Raw genomic sequence first — 17,104 nt, forward strand, 5'->3', positions numbered from 1 at the left:
TCTACGACAAAGAGGGAAGACGCCAGCGAGACAGGCAGATCGCACCGTCAAGCCAAGACGATCTGCTGACCGATCCACCAAGCCAATTTCCGACCAGCACACCACCACCCCAAACCGTCAATCCGCCGGCGGACAGGCCGTTCAGCCCGCAGCAGCATCGGCGAGCGCTCGTCCACCGACCAAAACTTCAGGCAGTGCACCACCAACAGCAGCAGTACGTCCCACAAAACCCTAATAAAACTACCCACTCTACACCATAAAACACAATAGTTTTCAAAAACTCGAAAAAAATAAATAAATAGGGTATCGCGCCACTTGGGCGGTGGCTTCTATATTCGTCTGTTTTCCACTATAACTCAGTCAATTTTGAACCAATTGACTTGAAATGTTGTACACGGGTAGATACTATACCTATCTCACTGCATTTCAAAAATTGTGTCAATTGGTTCAAATTTGACTGAGTTATAGCGGAAAACAGACGAAAATAGAAGCCACCGTCCAAGTGGCGCGATTCCCTAGGAAGGCTCTGGAATTATTTTCCCTTTAAATAAACCAAGTGCTCGAAGGGGGATCAAGTGTCACCCATTTTTGAAAAATACATCATAAGACATGCCTCCATAAAAACACAGTTTTGAAAACTTGAACAATAATTTAAAGGCCTTCTGTTGTGTATTAATTTGCAATAGATGTTTACCTGCCATTTTGTATGGAAATTGGATCTGGTTTTGTGTTTTTTCTTAAAGTTTTAGGTAAATTAAGAAAAAGGGATCACGTCTCCCCAGTCTCCCCTACGGTTATCTTTGCTTTGCTTGTTTTGCTACATGATTTTGGACAAATTTGAGCCCTTCATAGGAGAAATGCAAAAAGTATGCTTTCACATACAAATTTCAACTGCAATGCGGAATGCGTATAGAGTACATCGAATGGAATTCGATTTGGAGCAGCTTATCCTGAGTTTATAGTAATTATATTTTAAAGTTATAATTCTTCATGTTAGCATTTCCGTCCCGTAACCTACCAATTAAGCTCTAAACTGCCTACAGATAGAGAAAACGCTCTTGCACCGTAATTAAAGTTTCATTTTCTTTCCCGGACTAATTAACCCATTGCTTTGGAAGACTAGACGAAAACTCGAGCCGAAAAATCAATCAGTGAGTTAATGGGTAAAATCAGCGGACGCATCGGTTAATAAAATAAGACAAAGATGTAAATCCAACCGCCACCAAAATCAATATGCATCGGAAAGTTGTAAAAGCCCTGAGGGGTTAATAAAATTATACGCAAATAAAATTAGAGGCGCAGTGACGCACTATGAATTGCTGCCGGTGCGGTGGTACATTAGCGCATTTGAAAATGTAATAGCCGCCGTCAAGCCCACAAGCAGTAAACTGCGCGCGCAAGGTTGATGCACATTGCAGTAACTATCACGTTGCGTGAAGCAATCGGGCAAACCATTATTATACTGGAACTGGATAGGTTTGCGTGAACAAACAGACCCACTGACGGCGAGCAGATCGCTTCGTACAAAATGCTAATGATTGAGAGTGAGTGGATCACTTTCACTCGGAAACTTGGAGCATAGGGTAGAAGCTTCAGTTTTGGCCAGCCCGAAGTTTTGGCCATAGTGCGGTATTCAGCCTGTTACGATCTAAATCGGCATAAATTTATTTTTTACTAGTAGTTTCTAATATAATATGATGATAACAGCTGTGAAAACCATACATTTTGATTAAAAACTGGAAGAAAAAAAATATTTTTTCCTAAAAAATCAGCTCCCATATATCTATTTTGGCCAGGGTGCTTCTAATTTGGCCACTCCCATAAGAAATACACGTGATTGGCCAAAATAGAAACCAAAGCTGAGAATATGGCCAAAACTGCGGCAATGCTTCTATTTTGGCCAGTGCCACTTTTAATACAAAAATCAAGTATTAGCTTGATTTCTGCATTTTTCTAATAAAGTATAGATCGAAACCTTTCATTTAACAAATTGGTAGTTTTCATTGGATTATTGGTTATTTTTATAAAAATGATTTCCCTTAGACTGGCCAAAACCGGTGCCCGCACCCTACTGCGTTTACGGGTACGTACGATGCGATATTGATGTGTCCTTTCAAATTACTTTTTTTTTCATATTTCTGACAGTTTTGTTCTCCTTCCCAAGCAAGCTGAGTTATATGCCCAAATTTCAGGCAATTCGGCCCATAAAAACCTCTCATGACGAAGAGAACAAACCTGCCGATAATACCAGTCACCTTATAACGCTGCGTAAACGTCAGTTTATAGCGAAAGAACGAAAAATTTACTTTTTCGCACAATTTATTGAAAGATAGCACTTTCCAGTCACTGCAGAAATACTTCAGATACCTTGGCCTCGACGGCTTGAATTGCTACTGCATCTATTGTTAAATCTCCCAAGCACCCAAATATAAAGAGTTAGAATATGTTTCTTCCCTTTCTTCAAAAAGAATGTTTATTTTATGGATATTACTGAGTGTGACTCACTCACCCTTCCTGTCTTCATGTACAGATAGAGCAAAATAAAACGAGCCCAAATAATAAAATTCCACTCGAAACTAGGTCTGAGCGACTTGGACGGAATAATTCGGTCATCATCGCATCAGTCACAACCAGAAGACGGGACCGACCCAGACAACTAGGTAGGTATGTCTTGGAACTTTGCCCGGTAGCCCCTCCGTACCGAATGAGTAGTGGTGGTGCAATGCTTAAAATGCAAAAAACGAGAGAGTAACCACAATGAGGCATACCTTAGGTCCCAAGAGAGAGTCCGCGTACCGGTAAGACGATGAACCGTGAGAACTTTCCATTCTGTTTTTATTTCGGTATTCCTATCCAACGCGGCTCATCGTGCTTGCTGAGCTTTCAGTGTCACCAAAAGCTACGCCATTCGCAACTGTTGTGTGTACGTGCACTAATGTAGCTTCCGCGATATCTACATGAGTCACAATGCAATGGACAATTCAGTGATTATAGGGGTATTCACTAAACAGATTAAATTGCTGCGTAAGCCATGATTTTCTGCTTATTTGAAATGTTTCATGATTTTGCGAATGAAATAATCGAAGATTGCCTTGGTGAACGCGACGTTTAATCAGTTTAATCAGTTTACGCTGTTAAGTGAATCCCCCTTATGTTTCTCGTTTTCCTTTTTATTATTTTTATTATTATAATGAGATTTTGAGGGAAATGCTTATGAATTCTGTGAAGCCTGAACTAGTGTGCCCTTGAACTCCTAAAGAGAAGAATTTGTTATCGATTTCCAGTATCAGATTAAGGTACACCAGGGCAAGTTGAAACGGGTGGGGTAAGACGCCAATACAATTTGGACAATAATTAGACAACTTCATGTTAACCCGCTGTTTCATCTTACCCCACCCGTTTCAATATACCCCGGTGTACTTCATTAATGAACCTTTGCTTTGCTAGAACTCTGCTCAACTATTTGCTTCGCATGAGAGAGCACATGCAACGGAAGCGGTATACGCTCGGGTATTCAACAATGAAAAATATAACAAAAAAATTTAAAAAAAATCGAAGTGTAGGCTTTTTAGAAAATTGAAACTATATGACATAACAGATTCGCGATGATTTTTTTTCAGTGTATTTTGTTTTTTTTTCTAAGTTTTTGAAATATGTCTGACCAAAGTCTACGCTCCATACAAATTTCAAAATTTTTTTAGGAACAAAAGTCTACGAGAGGGAATGAAGGGGGGGGGGGGGTGGTCTTCAGGTATCACTAGGTTGGCTCCAGAGGCACGTTCTCCTCCATTTGGGAAATTTGTGCCATTAGGGGGGGGGAGGGTCTTTGATGGCCAAAATTTGGTCTACGTGGTTTATGAGCAGCCGCTTATTGGATTCGATAAGAATAAATCTAAAAAAATACCGAAATCCCTACACTATCACAATATATTTTTGTGAACTTTCATCGGCATCTCATCGAAATCCCACCAAAATCCCCATTGATTTTTTACCATTCTACCATGAAAAGTTCACGTCGGTTCCATCTAAAGTCTGGAATGAGGCAAAATAACGAAATGACATCCAAAATATTTATCGAAATCCCACAAAGACATGTACCGAAGTTTTACCAAAATTTCTACCCAACTCCCATTGAACACACTGAGAGCTTCCAATTTCTATCAGAGTTGCCAGCAGTGTCTTAATTTGTCAAATTACAGTCATCGGCATTGACGTCCAGTGGCTCTTGGGGGACATCCATTAAGTACGTCACGGTTCTAGGGGGGAGGGGGCTTTGCGAAAGTGTGACAATCAATGTATTAGGCATAGGAGAAACCCGTACGAAGGGGGCGGGGGGTTGAAAATTCCTAAATGTGGCTCGGTGGTATTTTCGGCTTTATCTTTTTTGTTTCAAATTTCTCGTCAAAGTCGCCCAAAAACCACTTTTAGAGCTTAAAAAACGCGCATTTTCGTGCGCTGAGAATGTTGCTACGTCATTCCGTTCAAAAGATATTGATGATTTTCTAGAAAAAATAGGCACTTTTCAAGTATTTTTCACTTGAGTTACAAAAATAACACCCCCCTAATTTTTTTATATGTTTTATAACAACATTTCTTCTTATGAATGCGGGCAAAAGATATTTTATGCAATTCAGTATCATAATTTCGATTTTATACTACTCATTTCGGTATCATAATGACTTATTTTTCCGTACCGATTCATTATGCAACTGAAATGAGTTGCATAATGACGATTCATTATGCAACTGAAATGAGTTGCATAATGAAAAATAGTTGCATAATGTTCATTATGCAACTCATTTGAGTTGCATTATGAACATTATGCAACTCAAATGAGTTGTATAATGAAAAAATCATTGCATAAAATTTTGTATGGAACTCGTTGCAAAACTCGATTTTTTCAACACTCTTCGTATTTATCCAACTCGGCAAGCCTCGTTGGATAAATGTACGACTCGTGCTGAAAAACTTTTTGCAACTCGGTACATAAATAACTATTTTATGTTTGCCCCAACCCATCATAAACCCTTTTTAAAAAACTATGATTTTTTTTAAGAGAAATGCCTATAACTTTTGAACCAAAAGAGATAACGACCATCTCAGCGCACGAAACGACGCGTCCTCAAATGCTCTACAAGTGTTTCTTGGGCGACTTTGATGAAAAATCGAAACTGAAAAAGTTAACGCCAGAAAACCAGATTTTCTTGAACCACCCTAAGCTTACTCAGAAAAATACCTCTAGATCGGTCAATTTCAAAGCTACATAAAAAGTGGCTTCAGCAAACTTGCTCAAAATTGATAGATCTACAACTTTCCCGAAGAATGTATACAGTTATTCTTGCAACTAAAAAAGTTTGGTTCCCAATTTCTTTGAAAATATGGCACATCCTAATTTTCATGCACATTTTAAAGAGGGCCTTATTATTAGGGACAACTTTGTAGAAGATCATATTTGCCTAAAACTCATTTGAAGGCGTTGAATGCATCTTTCCTCGTAAATCTGGTTCGTGGACCACCGTGCACTGGTTACCAGTATCTCACCAGAAGTCATACTCACTAGTTTACTACATTTTGGCGGAATAGATGTCGAATGTCTGCCAAGCAAGAGCCAAAGTATTACTATGATTATTACAGGAATTCCATCAATCCTCTAAAGAAATTCTCCAGAATTAATATTATAATCTAACAAAGTTACAACCATATTTGTAAGCAAAACCTTCGAATTTTAATTTGAAACACTCTCTAACTATTAGCCTATTTTTTTATTAATACTACTCAGTTGATGGCGTATACATCTGTACTTGTTCCCCCAGCTGCAGCACGTTTTGAATTGGCATGTCGGTACCGGTGTTATTTAGAATAGACTTCCAAAGGAATTTGCACGAACAGAGGAAATTACCGCCAAACACTCGAAGCAAATATTTACTTTCACACCGAGCCGGCTCGGCAAACCGAAATTCTATAAAATAATCGTATATTTACACACGTCTTTGATCATGGTATGCAAAGATCATGCTTGTACTCATTCTTCAAACTGAATTCATTGGCCAATATTCACCTGCTAGGAGGGAACAGGTTTGACAACAAACTTTTGAACATTTTGCAGCCATGTCGAAAAGAAAAAAAAACCTGAATAATGACCGGCCGCCAATATTTGTCAACCTTTAACAACTCTACCGTGGTATCTACCGCAACCAGCACAATTGTCCACAGCCGGACAGACAGCTGACGTAATTTCAACGATAATCGCGTTTTGTAAATAGGAAAAAAACGCCTCAAGAGGTCGCTACTTCGGTACAGCAGCATCGTGAAAGATCACACATCTTGTGATGGTTGGCTGGCTGGCTGGCTGGCTGACTGGTAATGCACCTGTGTATGACCGACCGGACCATGAGCTAGTATCTGGGGAAATCACCTTACTCTATCTCAGAAAACACTGGCAAAGATCGCGCTCACCATGGGGTGGCTGACTACCGCCGCCACCGCCATCAAGCGACCTGCTAAATGGCAGCGATTATTTCGTCTCTAAGGCTCCACATTAAATCTATCTTTGGTGGTACACGGTCGTACACATGCATGAACTAAGGCTCTCGCGCCGCGATTGTGGCGGTTTACCTTGGCACCTGATGCTCAGGTTTAGGCAGGACTGGTCGGTGACCGTCGTCGATCAACGGACGGACGTAGATGTAGGGGTACGGATGGACGCCGCTGCTGTTTCTCAAGTGTAATCACGGTGTTGCTTAAGGTGCAACACAAAGTGCTGCTAAACCACGCGGTTGCATAAGGGACAGATAATTGCCGAACGTTTTATGGCAATCAGATCAGCAACTGTTTGACCATACTGTGAACTGCTTTTGCAAATATCTCTGGTAAAGCAGAAATCACTTAAATCTTTACGATTTTTTCATAAAGAGCTAAAATATTTTTAAAAATTAAACGGGCAATTCAAAATTTCTAAGTATTTTTACAATAACATCGATTTAAAGTATCTGATCTATCTGACTCCAATTCAATTTAGGAATGTGTGGATCCAATGCACTAAAGCTTTCCATGAGCTTAACTGTATCCTGCTATGGGCTGTTAACCTAGGATATCTTGGGATATTAAGGTAAAGATATGAAGTAATCACACCTCGAATTTTCCAGAGTACCAATCTGAGCAAATAAATGGCGTTTCCGTTGAAAACGTTGGTTTCAAGATTGGTCCTGGTTATCTGCTGATAAGGAGCAAACGATCACAGGTTTGTGCTCTTCAAAATACGAAGTGCGGCTTCGTTATATCTTCACCTTAACAACTTTCTTAATCTAAACTGAAATTTTCCATTCGCAATCTTGTGCTTAGAGGTCCAACCTAACTCAATGGAGGCTAGTATGGGTTAGTAAAGGTGTTGCAAAATGGTGGGTCAGTCGATCGACAACCTGGAAGGAGTTTTTATATTTGTACCATCGAGTTTCTACATCATGAAGTCACGTCGCATGGCATGTTTTGGTTGAAAACCAGAGATGTCGCCAATGAGGCCTCCACGGATCCTGCCATAGTAATCTGAAAGGGCCCACTTCAAATTGTGGTTGTAGCAATTGTGCTTTATCGTTCTCAGAACAAATTCAAGGCGGTTACAGAAGTACCGATTTGAAAACCGTAAAATCCACGCCAAGCCATTTGAAATCCGCATCGGCGTCATGAAATCCGCACCATTAACGTTAGCATTAGCATTGTTGAGCAAGTCGCACAAATTCGTATGTACCGTCGTTGGGGGTGAGAATGGGTCAAAAATGCATACTTCCACATACATTGTTCAATTACTTTTGCTTCTTTGCGTGTAAAAGTCATTCGATCACTGGAATGTAATCTTTGGTAATACATGCACAAAAGATAACAAAAATATTTGGAGTTTGTCAATTTTCCCTGAAACTACATGTGTAAAAAGGACTCATTCTCACCCCTTCGAGAAGATGAGAATGGGTCAAGGGCAGGGTTGTTAATAGTCATCGGAGCTGAAGCATAATCACTGACGACAACGGATAATAAAAAGTTAGCGTCACTGAGTCAGCAGCTCTTGAATATTTTTCTTCAAACACCGTCAGTCAGTTTGCTGGTTGCGACGAAAAAGTTTTGCCGTTTCTCTCTAAGGACTGTTCATTAAAGAAAGTGGACATCTGTTTACCAATAGTTTAGAGTTAAAACTAAGCAAAAAATTGTGAATTTTTGCTCAGTGTGTAAAAACATTGTTTACTTCGGCAACACATTCAAAGAAAACGGAAAAAAATGAGAAATTTTGAGCGATGGGTTGGATTAGCTTAGCGACTAGCAGATAAATTCTGCACAAATGGTGTTCCAAAAAGTTGTCGTTTCGAGCATTGGCATACTAGTACACTTCCGGGACCGCAATTTTTCAACGCTGAGCAGTAGACAGATGTGCTGGATGATGTAGGGTACATCAGAACCAAAAAAATTGGGAAAAAGTTTTTGGTGTGGCAAGCCAATTGCTCATGCGGCTTAAACAGTTCTTCGTATTTCACAACAGGAACAATCAACGGTAAAAATTACATAAAAGAATGCATCAAAAACGACTTCTACCCAGCTATTGAAAACATACGGATCCTCCATTGTTTTGGCCGGATCTGACATCCGCTTATTAGGTTTCTTCTACACTAGAGATGTTCAAGACGGAAAAAGTCGATTTTGTCGAAAAATGGCAAAATCCACCAAACTTCCCTGAACTGCGTCCTGTGAAAAGATACTGGACAATAATTAAGCGGCATCTCAAAAAAGATGGAAGAGAAGCAAGATCTGTTGATTGTTTCAAGAAAATTTGGTCTGCGGCACAGCGAAAGATTACGGAGAAAGTTGTGCAGAATCTAATGGGAGGTATCAAGAAGAAAGTCCGAGCGTTCTCCAGAAATGCGAAGTAAATGTTCAAACTCACGTGAATTCGGCCACATGTATGTTGATTGTCTTATATAAAAAATAAACTTATGAATTTGTTCGAAAATAAATATTTTCTGTTGAAAAACAGGTGTCCACTTTCTTTAATGAACAGTCCTTATTGGCATTTTCGTTGAGTTGCTTGCATCGCCCTGTTCGAACGAATGAATAATCAGCCTCACGGGAATGGCTGATCAGAAAAAAAAAAATGCAAAAATGAAAAACGCCTTCATCTGGAATCGAACCAAAAACCTTCGGATTTGAAACACAACAAGCATACCAACAGAGCTAATTCAACAGCTCGGAAGGGCCAAGGCTAAATCGTCAATAAAAGCTTGACTGGTTCACCTTTCGTCTACAATCGGGAGGCACGTGACGAATGCATGTTCGTTTTTCGTCGTTGCAAAGGGAGACAAAAGGAAATGACGAAAACTATAGCTCCCTGTTTTATTTTCGGTTCATCGTCGTCGTGGTTTCTTTGTCGGTCGACGATGATGATGCAAGTGACGGAGTTTTATTTGGTGACGAACTTTTTTAGTTTTTCGTCGTTGGTCAGTGACGAAGCTGATGGTTACCAACCCTGGTCAAGGGAATGGTTTTTTTTTTTTATTGACAACCAGTTAATAAAGTTCTGACAGCAAGTTAATAAAGTTTTGGTTGGTTCAGAAATTCCTCCTATTCTACGAATTCTTTCAAAGCATCTTGCATGATTTAACTCTGAAATTCCTTCATTTGACATTTGTTCAGCAATTTCCACAGAAACTACTTTAATAAAATTTCAGCAATGCCTTCAGAAACTATTCCAGAGTTTTTGCAGAAAAAAAATCAAAAGTTCCTTCAAAAAAATTGTACTGGGATTACTTTGGAAATTCTTCCACCAGAAGCTTCTAATTTCTCCAGAAATTCCACTAGTGATTCCTCCAGAAGTTTCACAAAGCGTTGTGTAAGAAAGTTGTGTATGACTTTCTGCAGAAATTCCTCCACGGATTTCTTTCGAAAATCCTTCAGAGATATACCTTATTTTTCGGGACTTGAGCATTATCTCAAACGATCTTCCAAGGATTTATTCCAAAACATTCTCCGTGGTTTGCTTTAGACATTGCTCCAAGGATTTTTTTTTTTAATTCTGAGTTTCTGTCAGAAAATCTTCTTTGGATTTATTTAGAAATTCTTCCAGGGTTTCTTTAAAAAAAAATTTGCAAGGATTCCTATAGAAACTGCTCATCACAAATTTTTCGAGGGATTCCTTCAGAAAATCTCCCATGGCTTTTAGGCCGTTACATATATTTATTTTACTTTTTGTCCCACCACTCTTTTGGTTTTGTGGGGTGGGGGTGGAGGTGGGAGGTAAATAAAAAAGCCTTTAATCTGAAATATATTGCTGTGTGCATTCGAAATGCAAATATCAAATGCGGCAGCACCAAATGCGGTAAGATTTTCTAACAAGTAACCCGATGTCAGTGGGAGCTTTTGAATCTTAGGTTGGCGGTGGTTTTGACTGTGGTTGCTATGTTGCCTTTGGTAACACTGTGTTACCGCGTTTGGAGCGCATTTGGGCACCGTTTGCATCTTCAACGCACACAGCAATATTAAAAACTCATCAGATTTGTTAAAGATTTTTCAGCAAGGCTCGATATTTTGATACATATTTTTTATCTGCCTACTCAAAATGCTAAATCCAGCCAAACATTTTCGGAGGGAGAAAGGATAGACAATAAGTCAAAATGAAATTTGTATCAGCCTTATTATAAATTCGACTTATGATTTCTTCAGAAATATCTCCAGATTTTCCTCCAAAGATTTCTTTACAAATATCTCAAAGGATTACTTTGAAAAAACTTCCACAGATTTTTAGATAATTTTTTCATGGACCCTTGCTGAAATCCATCTTAGGATTCATTTAAAAAATCTTTCACAAATTCCTGAAAAAACCTTCTAGGGATTCTTGAAGAAAATCTTTCAGGGACTCCCTTGAAAACTCCCCGTGGATTCAATTTAAAATATCATCCTGGAAATCCTAAGGAAATTCAGTCAGGATTTCTTACACAAAATCTTCTAGGTATTTCTTTAGACTTGAGAATGTCCTTCAGAAATTTCTCCAAGAACTCATTAAGAAAGTCTTGCACAGATAGCTTCCAAAAATGTTTCATGGGTTATTTTGGAAAATATCCCAAGAACTCTTTTTAAAAAATCTTGCATAGATTGTTCCAGAAATTCATCTACGAACTTTTTTTTGTCATAGAGCTTCCACCAGAAATTTTTCAAAGCATTCATCTAGAAAACGTTTATGTTCTTTCTCAAAAATACCCCATGGATTTTTTGCCTTTCTCGTACACCAAGGTGTACCGAAAGGCTATATGTTCACTTCAAAAATGAAATTTTGATAGAATCCCCGGAGGGCCAAGTCTTATATACCAATCGACTCAGCTCGACGAGTTGAGATGATGTCTGTGTGTATGTATGTGTGTGTATGTATGTGTGTGCGTGTGTATGTGTGTATGTGTACAAAAATGTCACCTCACTTTTGGATAGTAAATATCATCCAATTTCAACGCTTTTGTTTTCAATCGACGCGGAATATTGTCCCATTGTTTCCTATTGAAAATGGTTTGAATCGGTCCAGCCGTTCCGGAGTTATGGCCATTTAGGTGTTCCGGGCCGGTACCCCAGGAAGGGGCCAGATATGAAATTGCAACAAACCCATGCATGCGACCCATCTAACCACGGCATTTTCGATTATCTGACGAACGGTAAGCAGGAAAATAGTCGCAGATTATATCGGAACCGGTAGTGTTCCGGAACCGGTTCTGGGTGTCCCGTCGGAAGTGGTAAAATATAAAAGTGAACCAAACCCATGCATGCGACACATCAATTTGCTGCTTCTTGTATAACCTGATGAACGGTAGACTGGAAAATAGTCTCGGACCATATCTAAACCGGTAGCATACCGGAACCGGTTCCGGGTGTCCCACTGTAAGTGGCCAAATGTAAAAGTGAAACAAACCCATGCATACGATACATCAAATCATCGCTTTTTATGTAACCTGATGAATGGTTATCAGGAAAATAGTCTCAGACCATATCTGATCCGGTAGTGTTCCGGAACCGGTTCCGGGTATCCCGCCGGAAGTGACCAAATATAAAAGTGAACCAAACCCATGCATGCGACACATAAAATCGCAGCTTTTTCTATAACCTGATGAACGATAAATAGGAAAATAGTCGCAGACTATATCTGTACCGGTAGTGTTGCAGAACCGGTTCCGGGTGTCTCACCGGAAGTGGCCAAATATAAAAGTGAACCAAACCCATGCATGCGACACATCAAATCGCCACTTTTTCTATAACCTGAGGAACGGTAAGCAGGAAAATAGTCTCAGATCATATCTGAACCGGTAGCATCCCGGAACCGCCTGGTGTCCCGCCCGAAGTGGCCTAATTCATACATGCGACACATCAAATCATGGCCTTTTCGATAACTTGTACGATCAGCAAGAAAATAAGCTTTGCCCACATTAGAAACTACTGATAGTGTTCCGGAATCGATTTAAGGTATCTCGCTGAAAGTAGCCGAATGTAAAAGAGAACCAAAAAAATATTCGCGACACATCAAATTGCCTTTAAGGTATCCTGATGAACGGTTACCAAGAAAAAATATCTCAGATCATGCTTGGGAAAACTAGTAGTGTCCCGGAATCGGTTCCCGGTGTCCCTCTGCCTTTACAGTAGGATGGATCAACGTTGTATGGAAAAATTAAAATTTAAGCGCATCAGCCCGGAACATTCTCTTAAATCTTTATTTGCGTCTAAAATTACTACGCAAAATTTTGATGCGGCTGGAGGGCGAGCTCTGTAATGTGGTTGATATTTGAATGTGATATAGCATTGGCAATTCAAATTACTACATTACAAATTCTACATGAATTTTGCAACCAATGATAATAAAATATGGCATAAAATGTGCAGATAAATCATTGTCAAAGTGTTCTGTGGAAAAAGTTTAATCCTGGCTAGTAATTGTCATCTTGGTATGAATCAGCCTCCAGTGAAGGTGGTCAAGCAGTCAACTGAAAGGACTGATACTTTCAGCTCTGCCCATACGTTGAATATAACGTCGGAATAAGTGCCCCAATTCGATGATGACCTTGATAAAATTCTTGATTTTCAGAAATTCAGAAATTCGTAGGTGGTCCAGTCCCAGATCGCTGTTATGAGCATTTCCCCCTTCTCGTCCATTACCAAAGCACAGAGATTTGGGGCTGATCACTGACTCTAAGGCAAGATTGATTGCGTCGACGGAAAGATCATGAGTACATATTCGACGAGAAAGGCACTATCACCACTAGGTGGATAAATCTGGGTTTTTTAGAAACATATTCACGGATACTTTAAGAACCAGAAATTCAGCAGCCATTCAAGGAAATTGTAGCAGATTATTAAGGAAATTCCTCAGATTTCTTCATGTTCCTTTTTAGATATTCCATCAAGACATTTTTCTTCTAGAAATTGTGTGTCTAGAAGTATTTTTTTTAAAGAAAGGCTTAGAAAATTCTCCAAGGATTGCGTCAGAAATTTTTCAACAGATTCTTTCAGGGATTCTTATAAGGATTGTTACGGGAAGGCTGGAAAGCATTCTATCAGAGATTCTTATAGAAATTCACACAGAAATATCACTAGAAGTTCCACCCGGGTATTCCTCTCTGTATTTTCTTAGATGTTCCTCCAACATTTCATCCTAGCGTACTTCTAGAAATTTCTCTATCATGATAAATTCTTCAACAAATCTTATTTAGGATAATGAAATTTAGGATATTCTTTTTTTAGAAAAGATTCTTAACATTCAGCACAATAAGTGTAAACTCATAATATGAGTTTCTAACCACCCTCTTTGAATTTCTGTAGAAATTTTAGCAATAAATAAGCAATAAATTTCATGAAAAAAATGCATGAATTCTACCAAGAAACCGTTCAATAATTAACTAAAACTAACAGCAATTGTATTGTGATGGAACTCGGAACTTTTTGCTTATTTTTTCTGATAATTTTGTCAGAGTATTCAACAAAAAAAGCTTGGATTCGACAGGAATCATCTTGAAACTTAGGAATAACGTAATTCTGAAAATTTTCCATAATGAATCAAGAACATCCTGCAGGTTTTTAAAACGTTGCTTGAAACCTTTCTTGATTAACATTCCATCCAAAGAGTTTTTTCCAAAGCTTCTTCCAGATAATTCGAAAAGAATGAAAGGTATCATGAAAATATTCAAGGTTGTATCTGTACAAATTGCTTTCTAACGACAAACACTGCCTCATAAAACCAACCAATTTCGTAGACATTACTCTACATTTGACTATGAAATTCTTCTCCTAAATATTTCTCCTAAATTTGCAGTAGACGTTTTTCGTAAAATCTCTCAAAAACATCTTTCATAACTACCGGTACAATCACAAAAACTCACGAAACAATGACTTTTGTCTATTTCGGCAACCCAGTACAATCCGGAATATCTGCGGAACGCTTTCGGGTAATGTATGGCCGCTTAAATGTAATAAGCTTGCACAAATTTATGATCGATTGAGGGGAACCCAAAAAATCGGATGAACATTGACGAAATGCCAACATTTTGAAAATAAGCTGTCTGGGGTCGGGGCCGTAAATATTACCACATGAGAAGGTGAACTTGCATATAGTATTGTAAATTGTTCTACGCCCTCTGATTAAATTGGACCTCACAGGTTGACCGATAGAAACACCCACTGGTCAAGTGCAAGATCTTGTCTGCAGATCAGATCCGGACACGTTTTATAATTGCAGATGTCGATCTCGTTTCATTGCTATCTTGTACACTTTTAGTTTTAACATAAACTGTTCGCCACATATATCGACATTTATGAAACGAACAAGTTTCGAACCGGTTCCGCGCACTGACTGCTGTTGGCATAACCCCAACCACATCCCAGCACATTCGATCGACTCAGTCAGTGAGTCAGTGGGTAACAATCGAAACTTCGTCAACACAGCAAAAAATTGCAAATCACTCCTGATTAAGTCTTAACGAGGCACACCAAACAAACAAAAAACATAGCTCGCGGACGTAAATCATTCAAATTTAATGTGTTTCGGTGACTGTGATGGAATGTTCTTTACTTTGACTGATCGCACACCCTCAACTCGACGTCGCGTCGATCCCCTCAGGCCGACGGTGTCCTTGAGACGCGACGCACCTCCACTCGACGCGACCTTTGCAAAGGAATGTGCCAAACTAACTCCTCCTCGAGTTCCTCGAGGGTAAACCTACCCAGATTGAGATAATCCAATCGCGACGTCGACGACGGTCGCCAACTAATCCCCACAATGGGTTCTGGATCCATATTTCCGATCGTAGAACAAACGACAAAACCGCGCGCACACTACGAGTGACGGCCCGTACCCACGTTTGAAAACAAACTAAAACCGGAGAACCGAACGGAACTGTGGCAGCCATCATCGGACGAGGGCGAGGAGATCTTCCAAGTTTGATCATCGAGATGACGGGGCCCGTTCCGCAAAACTAGATCCAACGGAAAGGAAAAGCAGAAAATCTACAATCGGTGCACCGCGATCTGCTAACTAAATACTTATGTGTCCGTCCCGTCTCCGTGCGCCTAACATCGAGTCCGAGTGGCTTCTTTGGTCAATCATCTTTGCAACGGCCGACCGGTACTAGTTGAGCAGGGGTTTTCAGATCACGCTCCGCGGATCAATGAATCTAAAGAAAGCGTATGTTGTCTTGCTGTTATAAGTTATAACTGAGGTTTGCTTTTGAAATTCAGGAATCAGTTCAATAAAACCGAGTACGACTGTAACATTTTAACAATCATTCAAATGTTTTTTTTAAGTAATACGTTACAATACAGTGTCGCATTACCTCTTTGAATTTTGGAAACCCCTGTAGATACAGTAAGGCAGGAATATCCGGCATGCAAGTGTATAAAAATATAATGTTAATACTAGTTTTCAGAACTATCTGGCCATTTTCAAAAGTGGCCATTTCTGTGGTATGGCTGTAGATGAAATGGGACAGTTCTGGTGATCTACAATATCCCGAAAATATCTTACAATAATGGATGTCAATGAACAAATAGTTGATTATGTAAGGATCTACAGCCGGTATAGATCCTATATCCCAGAATAGTTTGGATGACCTAGAATATCTCAAATAATTCAAAAATGTTTAGTAGAATTCCTGAAGATACATTAAGAGCAACATATCGCAGACCTAGGTTTATCTAGCTAAGGAATTCGGGACTTCATGCTCATATATACATGAAAAGCAGTATAACTCATAAGCTTTATGGACATTACTGTGTGCAAGTGCCCGCGCAAAGATGAGCCGGTTTTTTTCTCTCTTCTGACCATTAACTAACCGCGTGCAGCCCTAAACGAACCATGCAGCAGCTGATCAACTGACGCAGATAGTAGATATTATATTAGACGGAGAGAGAGCGAGAGGAAGAAACCATCATCCTCTGAAGCTTCAGTAAGTAAACGTAAGTGAAACCTCGCGCAGTTGACGGCCAAGGCGTAAATGCAGCGAAATTGCATCTGCCGCACTTGCACGCACGCACAAATAAGTCTAGTCTGCGCAGCAAACGAGTTTCGGGCGGTCATTTTGCGATGCGCACATTTGCTGCATCCAGGAGTAGTAAGCAGACACATGCGGCAAGATTCGCGCGTGGGGATCCTCAATTTCACCTTCTATAGACTTATACAACAATCGAGTCTGTCTCACTTTCATGAAGAAAAGCGAGGCGGACAATAAGCGGACAAACCAGTTCAACAGTACGTGTTGCAAGTTACTACCTATGTTGGCGTCGAGAAAACGTTGATGAAATGTGTGGTGATGTCGATGCGGATGTTTTCCAATGTAGTTCTGTGACCATTGGGAGAACCAAAATCTCAAACACAAGAAATGCACTAAAAACAGCTAAGTAGAAATAAATATTAGCTGTTGATAAACGGGTGGACGAACACGAATTTTGCAGAGATTATCGAGAAGATTTATGGGAATTGATGATCGAATGCTTAACAGGTTTAGTCAATAATTTGGCGAGCATCTTTTCTGAATTCCTATCCAGAATCCTGAATTATTTTTTGAAGCTGTCGGTCGAGAATCTGGGTTGATTTTTGGTGAGTCCT

The 17,104-nt window shown here is 39.6% G+C and overlaps 1 protein-coding gene and 1 long non-coding RNA gene across 6 annotated transcripts in view; one reads left to right on the forward strand and one right to left on the reverse strand.

Moving 5' to 3' along the window:
- The window catches only part of LOC134289983 (uncharacterized), a 41,486-nt gene extending 26,185 nt beyond the window's left edge, over positions 1–15,301 (forward strand). Inside the window, exon 2 of the long non-coding RNA XR_009998778.1 lies at positions 15–15,301. This is a non-coding gene — a long non-coding RNA (uncharacterized LOC134289983). The remainder of the gene's footprint in view (positions 1–14) is intronic.
- Positions 1–17,104, reverse strand: part of LOC109417380 (tyrosine-protein kinase CSK) — a 204,292-nt gene that overhangs the window by 56,724 nt on the left and 130,464 nt on the right. The window contains exon 1 of one of the 5 annotated variants that reach the window (XM_029870381.2): positions 15,225–16,215. The exons of the other annotated variants lie outside the window; for them this stretch is intronic. Coding sequence (XP_029726241.1) covers positions 15,225–15,297 — 73 coding nt within the window. The 5' untranslated portion in view covers positions 15,298–16,215. Of the gene's footprint in view, positions 1–15,224; positions 16,216–17,104 lie in introns of those variants that run through there. 5 annotated transcript variants of the gene reach the window in all.

This window comes from Aedes albopictus, chromosome 3 (genome assembly GCF_035046485.1).
Source record: "Aedes albopictus strain Foshan chromosome 3, AalbF5, whole genome shotgun sequence".
In the NCBI taxonomy this organism is placed as follows: Eukaryota; Metazoa; Arthropoda; class Insecta; order Diptera; family Culicidae; genus Aedes; species Aedes albopictus.